This window comes from Peromyscus maniculatus, chromosome 22 (genome assembly GCF_049852395.1).
Source record: "Peromyscus maniculatus bairdii isolate BWxNUB_F1_BW_parent chromosome 22, HU_Pman_BW_mat_3.1, whole genome shotgun sequence".
NCBI classification, from domain to species: Eukaryota; Metazoa; Chordata; class Mammalia; order Rodentia; family Cricetidae; genus Peromyscus; species Peromyscus maniculatus.
Window position 1 is genome coordinate 24318568 of NC_134873.1, and position 8248 is coordinate 24326815.

An 8248-nucleotide genomic window follows, 5' to 3' on the forward strand; every position below is an offset into this window, starting at 1 on the left:
CAAAGCCCACAGCAGAACTCCGAAATGCTCGGTTCTAGCCCTCTCTTGTCCGGTAGGAGCTGTTTCCTCTACTGCCTGCCCTTGTGTGTCTTTCAAAAAAAAGAAAAGTACAGAAAGTGTCGAGTGGGACTGTCGGGGAGTGGACACCGGTCGGGAGAAGCAGAGGCCAAGTCAGCCCAGCTGCCAAAGTCCGCTGCCCGGGTCAGCAGAACTTTGTTTCTCAGTGCGCAGGCGCAGGCAGAGTTGGGGGGCAGGGGAGGGAGGGGAGGAATCGCGAGGCAAGGGGCGGGGGGGTAGGGGGTGGTGGATTAAAATAAGTAGGCGGCTCGGTGCTAAGGGATGAGTGAGACGTAGCTCGGCTTCTCCCCCAGCAAGTTCTCACCGGCTCGGGTTCAGACCCAGAAAGGGAGCCAGGAGCGAAGCTCACCCGACCCCGGCGGGCAGGACTCCGGGGCTGCGGAGCGCTCCTGCCTGTCGGGCGCTTGGAGTCCTTGCGGCTAGAGACGCGTCAGGACTCCAGCTCGCCAGGGGTGCCAGTGGGTTCCCGTGTCTCTGGTTCCTCGAGTCCAGCACAGCCAGCCTCAGAGACGCTCTCTGACGGGGGGACCTCGGCGGAACAAGGTAACTGCAGCCCTAGGGGCGCCTGGGCTCCGTGAGGCGAATGCGGGCGGGTGAGACTCCTGGTTCCTTGGTGTAGCTAGTGCCTCCTCTTTTCAGTGTCCCCCAAAGGAAGTTCTTCTTGCCAACCCGAGGCTGCAGGATCTTTGTGAAAGTGAGAGCAGTTCCAGCACAGGATGGATGCGGATGCTCGTTCAAGGACTTCTGACTCTGTTGGCCTCTGACCTCGGTGGAAAGATGCGGACAGAGGGGTCTGGACCATTGAAACCAGACGTGTTTGGCTAGGCAAAATTCCTGTAAGGTGCCCACAGATCTTGTAAGGCAGTCTGCGGGCACCCTTTAAGAAACCAGAGCGACTCCAGAGAGCACAAACTTTTGCAGGGTGCACTTTTTAATTCAGACTGGCCTGCCATAGCCGAGTAAAAGCGGGGAGAGTGTGGATGGTCCTAATCCAAGCCTACAGCACTCGGGACAGGTGCATTGCCCCAACCCTGTTGCACTTTAATGCGAGTTCGTCTTTTGCGGAGTTGTTCTCCAGACAGGAAGCCCTCAGCCCCCAGGACCACAAGGCTGCTGCCTGTCTGGAGCTTGCCTCGCACTTGGGCTCTGTGGTTGGGATGATCTCTGTTGGAGGGTTTCTGTCTGTCCTTAGGCCTGCAGCTCTTAACCTTCGATTATCTCTGGTGTAGGAAAACATGCTGGGGGGCATAAACGAACATTTTTTTCTAACTTGAGACCCGAACACCCGAGAAGCAGAACTATTATGGAGGTGCTGATGTCTCTAGGGTGGAGATTTTTTTTTTCTTTTGCTCTTTTGGTAGACGCCTAACCCAGGTTTAAGTGGGAAAGATGGGAACCCGAAAAGAGAGAGAAATTGAGGGCGACTGTTTGCTGAACGAATCCACCAGCAGCCCTGATAAGAATAAAAATTCGCCCGCGCAGCCCTTTCTCAGCAGCCCCACCAGAAGCCGGGTGGGCTCCGGAACAGAGTTTAGCTGCAAGGGTTTCTTTGTCGCAAAACTCCGATGAATTCCATCTAGGATGGGACCTGCTAGTGGGCTCTTTGACGAGAACCACGTGCAAAGCTATTCTTCTAGTTTCCCAGCCTCCCAGGGAAGAAGTGGGTTGGCTGATAGGGATGGGGGAACCAGCGACAGACAACTGGTGGGTAGATGGTCTATCCCAGGCTCTCTCGAAAGTAATTGCGGTTTCATTAAGATTGGGAAGCCTACTCCTGGGGACACAGCGGGCATCCTGGTATAGCAGAATGGCGAACGAACGAACGAAAGTGGGTTCGTTCGATCTCGTTGGTTGGAAAAACGCAGCCAAAGTATCCGTTGCTGGTCAGTCCTCTGAACCTGGCCCCCAAAGCCTGTCATCATTCAACTGGGGATTCCGTGTCAAGGATGATTTGGGGGGGGGGGAGCTGCCGCTGGGCTTCTTCAGGCACAAGCTCATGGGGTTCGCTCTGCCCTCATTAATGCAAGCAGTTAACTCGCTCACGCTCAATTAGCCCCGAATAAACCACTTTAATAGGCTGCACACTTCATTAATGCCCTGCACAGGGCTGGCAGCAGAGGCGGGATTGGCGTTCCACTGTAAGGGGACCTGAATGACCGTGCTGCGCAGGGACCCCTGCTCTGAGGCTCCAATTGAGTTCACTGCAGCGAGTCCAGGACACTTACTCGTGCTTACCAAATCTCCAGGCCTGAGCTCCACGTGGAGTGGATGATGTTGGGCCTTAGAATAGGTGGTCCCAGTGGGGTCAAGAGAGGAAAAGCTCAGGTCGGGGTCCGGGAGGGGGTGAGGGGGTGGTAGGGAACGGTAGAGCTGGAGAGGCCCGGTGTCTGCTCATCTTTTCAGGCCGCAGAGGCATATCTGCAACTCTGTTTTCCCCTTAACTGATCGCTTGAAACCAGATCTTGCAGCCGGTCCATCGGTAGCACTGATATTAAGAGCTACGTTTCGAACGAAATTTGTCCGCGGGAAGGAGTCGGTGGCATGACCCCTGGAATCCCAAGCCTCGGAAAGCTACAGAAAGTAAACTGCTGGGTCCGCTGAGGAAAATAAACGGAGTGTTGGAGGAAATAAGATTAGGCAGATAGACTGAAAGTACCACTCCTCCAAGACCCCAAGGCCTCTCCAGGCTTTTTTTTTTTTTTCTTTTGGCTCCTCGCAGGAAAAGTCAGGCAAAAAGTTTGTGGGTTCTATCAAACCCTAGCAGTTCACGTCACAGCCCTTCGCCACCATCTCTCCTTGACTTCCTATAGGCCTAGCAGGAGAGAACCCAGTGTGGCTCCCCCTTTGCCCAGGCTGGCTCCAATAGAGCCTTAATATGGGGATCTAATTTCCAGTGCCTGGAAGCCCGGTGGCAAATCAAAGAGCATTTAGCTAGCCTAAGTCCTGTAGACCTTTGAAGTTGGCAGCCGCCTCCCTCCCCAATCCAAAGGGGTCCTCAGCTTCCTCTTCAGTCCCAGGGTACTTTGCTTTCTCCTGTCCCAGAACTTCGAGATGGCCCTCATTTGGCTGGCACAGGTTTTGTGAACTGAGCAGAAGAGAAGCCTGGGCGGGATGGCTATCCTTCTAGAGCTACTAACCTTAGGGTGGGTGACAGCAGATTTGTGCTTTCCTTATCTGGCAGGGCCAAATTAATTGCAGGCAAATTTCAGCGGGCCGCTCTTGTGTTTTGGGCACCCATCACCCCCAGGGTGTACCACCAGTCACCTTCCTGCTAGCTGCTAAAGTGTCCTGGGTAAAGTGTCCTCCGCCCCCCCACCCCCCCCAAAAAAAGTACTGTGCCTCTCTGGACCAGCCAGGCATTTTTAGAGCCCCAGGCTAAGAAAGGAAATTGACTCCATCCTCTCTGCCTTGCCTTTAGGGGTGAAGGTGTTTAGACCCGCAGAAGGGGGCAAGTCTGAGCTGTGGAGACAGAGGCCAAGAAGAAGCTGATGTGTCCCAGAGGAGAGGTGGACGAAAGAGAAAGAAAGGCACAGGGTCAAGGAAGAACTCAGTAGCCAGAGACTGGCCCTGGGCAAGGGGAAGGACTTTACAAGCACCCTGCTCTGACAAGGACTTGAGCCTTGCCATTGGATCCCAAGCTCAGAGGCTTCCTATGGGTCCCTAGTATTTTTCGCTTTCCTAGTCCCCCCCCCTTTCACTATATAGACCCAAATTAGAAATATCTGGGAGGGCAAGAGATGAAAGACATCTTTGCAGAGCCCCCTCCCCCTTCCCCAGCCCCCACACACTTTCCCATGCATACTGAGGAGCTTGACCTGAGTAGCGGAAAGATGCCAGCTCTGGAGCCCCTGGTCACTTTGCTATGACACCAACCTTACTCCAGAGTCCTGACCTTGCATTTGGGGAGTAAACAGAGCACAACAAGCAAAGGCCTGGCATTAGTGGTCCTACCTCCACACCCTGGCCTTGCCGGGGTTTCTCATAATACATAAGAAGCCTGAACACCCAGAGAGAAACAGCTCCCCTGGAGGAGGGCACATGAGCTCCCTCAAATGCAATTGCTTGGCAGAGCCAATGGACTGCACATGGGTGTCAGTACCTTTCTGGAAATGAGGGTCACTACCAAAGCTTAGGGAGTCAGTCTGCAAGCACTTGCCAAGAGGACAGAGTCCCCAGGGCTCACCACTTGTAAGGGGCATAGCAAATTTAGGTCCAAATGAGAGTTTTAAAGAGTCTGACATGATTCTTTTGGCTTCTGGAAACCAAAGCAGTTACCACCACCACCCCAACCTTAACATGGCAATAGCTGGATGGTACGCATATCCGAAGGCTTCTGCATTTTGTACAGGGTTGTCCCATAAAGCACTGGCTGTTTGCATTTTGTCTCTGGACCCTCTTGCTGACTCGGCTTCAGCACACGTGAGAGTCTGAGTGTGTAAGTGTGCTTCCCCGGATCGGATTCTGTTGTTGTTACAGGACTGTGTCATTCTGTGTGGCCCCAGGTTTGCCGGGGTGTGGCTGTCGGTGTCTGTATGTCATGCCCGTATTCCTGTGTTAGCATCGGTCACAGTCCACAGCAGGTGTTTTTTAAGTTGGTTGTATCTGTGTTTAAGGATTTGGTTTCCCATTGATTGCTCTGTCAACAATATGTGTCTCTGCCAGACACCATTTGGAGGGAGTTTGGCCACCATGGAGGATTCTGGCTGGACAGCCCTTCCATATTGTACACTCTCATCTGTTTTGAGAGGGCAGTGGGGATCATGGGCAGAGTCTTCTAACCTCCTGCCTGCCCTAAGGGCAGGAGAGGGTATAACTGGACTGGAATTCTGGAGCAAGGTGACTACTCTGAACATCTCTTTGGCTTTCTCTCCACCCTTCTTCCTGTCTTTGCAGATCAATCATTGAAATAATTGCAGCTACCAGCTACAGAAATGGGCAGCAAAACCTTGCCAGCACCGGTGCCCATCCACCCATCCCTGCAGCTCACCAATTACTCTTTCCTCCAGGCAGTGAATGGCCTGCCCACAGTCCCTTCGGACCACCTGCCCAATCTGTATGGTTTCAGTGCCCTGCACGCCGTGCATCTACACCAATGGACGCTGGGCTACCCAGCCATGCACTTGCCACGTTCCTCTTTCTCTAAAGTGCCAGGTGCGGTGTCCAGCCTGATGGACGCTCGCTTCCAGCTGCCCGCTTTCCCCTGGTTTCCTCACGTCATCCACCCAAAGCCAGAGATCACCGCGGGAGGCAGCGGTGCTGCGCTCAAGACCAAGCCGCGCTTTGATTTCGCTAACCTGGCCTTGGCTGCCACACAAGAAGATCCCTCCAAGCTTGGCCGAGGGGAGGGCCCTGGCTCTCCCGCCGGTGGGCTGGGCGCCCTCCTGGATGTGACCAAGCTCTCCCCCGAAAAGAAGCCCACGAGGGGACGCCTGCCTTCCAAGACGAAGAAGGAATTCGTCTGCAAGTTCTGTGGCCGTCACTTCACCAAGTCCTATAACCTACTCATCCATGAGCGGACGCACACCGATGAGCGGCCTTACACCTGTGACATCTGCCACAAAGCTTTCCGGAGGCAAGACCACCTACGGGACCACAGGTGCGGCGCTATAGCATCGCGGGTGGCCCCAGGGGGATCTGTTTTGGCTGCTCTGGCCTGATCCCCCCTCCCAGTCCCCAGCCCCCCTCCCCCTTGAAGGTTCCTAAGAGTCCCTAGTGGCTGTGAGCATTCCCATACCTCTGGGAATTCTCTAAAACCATGAATGAGCAACCCCCCCCCCCCCACTCCAGGATAGGTTTTAGAACGTGGGTAAAAGAAATATAGTGATGAATAGGACCTAAGATCGGGTCTTCACAAGGTTGAATCTCCTTGACTCTCTTCTCAGTCCCCGGAAACTGTCCAATAGGAGTTCCTGCAAAGCCAGGGAGATTCCGGAAGGAGCACTTGAAATAGGAACTCAGGACGTTTTAGTTTTACTTAATTTTATATACTTCTAGTTTTTAAGAATCCCTTGGGCTAGTGACTACTTCTCCGGCAGTGCAGATCTAGAAACTGTCTGACCCCAGGTCTGTTGACTGACCTCCAGTGTTGATTCAGCCTTTAGAGAGGAGGTGCCTACTTATCACCTGCAGGAAGGCAGGTGGTCTATTTGTCTAATCTGTTTACGAAAGTAAAGCTCCTCTCCATCTCCTCATTCTTACCCACAGTCTCGGCCTGTTGCCCGACCTCTATGTTGCCCCCTTTGTCCCCACAAACACCTTAACCGCAGCGTGAGGGGGACCTCGGACAGCCGTACATAAACAACATTGCATTGTGTTATCTGTCTCTATCCTTAGATACATTCACTCCAAAGAGAAGCCTTTCAAGTGTCAAGAGTGTGGAAAAGGATTCTGCCAGTCGCGGACTCTCGCTGTCCACAAGACACTACACTCACAAGTGAAGGAGCTCAAAACCTCCAAGATCAAATGCTAAGTAAACAGAGCTTGCGGGGCACCAGGACCCTGGGACGTGCGGCTGCCTTTTTTTTTTTTTTTTTTCCAGAGGGACCCACGCTGAAGGCGACTCTGCGGGCAGCGGGAGGGGTTTTCGGGATCTTGCTTCCACATCAACAATGTCCCCTGGGTCCCCAGCGCTAGCGGCGCTCCAGAGCCTTGCCCGGGGGGCCATGACTCCTACAGCCTGGGCGGCTCCCCCAGGACGCGGCTAAACTCTTGGCCAAAAGGCGGTACTCAACTCACGTGGCGGAAGGGAAACTGCATTGAAAAAAAAAAAAAAGAAAGAAAGAAAAAAAAAAGAACGAAAACTCCGCCGAGCCGCAGTGGCGCCTCTCCCAGAAGTATTACTTTTTCTATTGTTATTTTATACGTTTTCTTTATTTTTTTTCCCCCCTTTGACCATATAAGCTTGTAAAGTCTTGACCGCGGAGAGGAGGAGGGGAAAGAAAAGATCTGCGCGCCCTGGCAATTTCCAGTCCCTCCTCCCTTCCCCATCCCCACATCGGGGAGCCTGCGAAAGTGTAATCCTTGTATCTGCTTCTGCCGTCCGGCCCCAGGGGCCCCTGGCTCCGCGCGCGAGCGATTCCCCGGCGCTCAGGATGCACCGCTGACCTCCCCGGCTCCGGGCGCGGAAACCGGGCTGAGGACCAGGCGCCCCGGGCGAGCGGGGGCCGGGCCTCGGCTCCCCTGCTCCATCGCGGCGCGCGCGCGCGTGAGCGAGCAAGCCGGCCAGGAGCCGGGCGTTGTATTGCGACTGGCACTTTATGCTGACCATCGGTAACGGACATTTATCACTGGAGTTTTTTTTTTTTTAACTATTAAATAAACGGTTATTTTACAGGCATGACAGAATGGATACTTTCCTCTCGGGCCGCGAGGGGGAACAGCTCTTTTATTTAGAGAGGAACAGAGTTCTCTGGTCAGTTTCCACCTGTCAACTTTTCTCACCTCCTCCTGTTAGGGTGACAGAAGGCCTGCTCCGGAGGTGTTGCTCGACCTCTGTACTTATTTCCTTACTTTTGACTGTGAGGGCTCCGGTCTCCTAACTCCTCAAATCCGAAAAGCTGTGCCTTGCAAAGGACAGAGTCTGCTGCCCTCCTATTAAGCCTTGAGAAATCCCAGCCTCTCTGAGTGCAGGGGTTATGCAGGGCCCAGGAGGGAACAGAATATTCCCCCCCCCGTCCCGACACCTCCCCCCATCTTTACTACCAATCCTTGGCTTTTGCTTTGGGGTGAGATCTTCCTTCACGGGGCCTCAAAGCCACCACGCTGTCCCCTGTCCCTGTCCTTCTGTAATATGTAATATCAGTCTTTCCCCAGTCGACATCCTGCTCTGTTTCCTTTGGGAACACCTTACCCCCAAATTCTCCGGAGCTTGTCCCCACCCGAATCGCAGCTCCCAGACCATGACGATTCTTGATTCTTCATAATTTGGAAACCTGAAGGATAGTGGGACCGGACGCCCTGGGATCCAACCCCACCCCCTCACCCCCGGCTTAGAAAGAGAAATACGAGTTCAGCTCCGCAAACTGAACCTACCCTTGGGCGGTTAGTTTTCCCACGCAGTTAGAAATCTGGCGGCTGGGGCTCTCCTGCTTGGGGGGCGGGGCCGGACTCCCCCAGCTCCCAGCACCCAGACCACAGGACCGCGCAGACGGTGGCGCCCTTGGCCTTTCCC

General features: G+C 54.1%; 1 protein-coding gene across 3 annotated transcripts; it reads left to right on the top strand.

The window, feature by feature from the left end:
- Window positions 1-331: 331 nt before the first annotated feature.
- On the top strand, window positions 332-6878 carry Osr1 (odd-skipped related transcription factor 1). Of its 3 annotated transcripts, none has more exons than XM_076558684.1 (4): window positions 332-621; window positions 718-1093; window positions 4972-5674; window positions 6412-6878. In XM_076558684.1, the coding sequence occupies exons 3-4, from the start codon at window positions 5010-5012 to the stop codon at window positions 6545-6547; spliced, it is 801 nt and encodes a 266-aa protein (XP_076414799.1). In that variant the 5' UTR covers window positions 332-621; window positions 718-1093; window positions 4972-5009; the 3' UTR covers window positions 6548-6878. The 3 variants fall into 3 exon arrangements, with proteins under 3 accessions (XP_076414799.1, XP_076414798.1, XP_006981514.1); XM_076558683.1 differs by lacking the exon at window positions 718-1093 and adding an exon at window positions 3497-3584; XM_006981452.4 differs by lacking the exon at window positions 718-1093.
- The last annotated feature ends 1370 nt before the right edge of the window (window positions 6879-8248 follow it).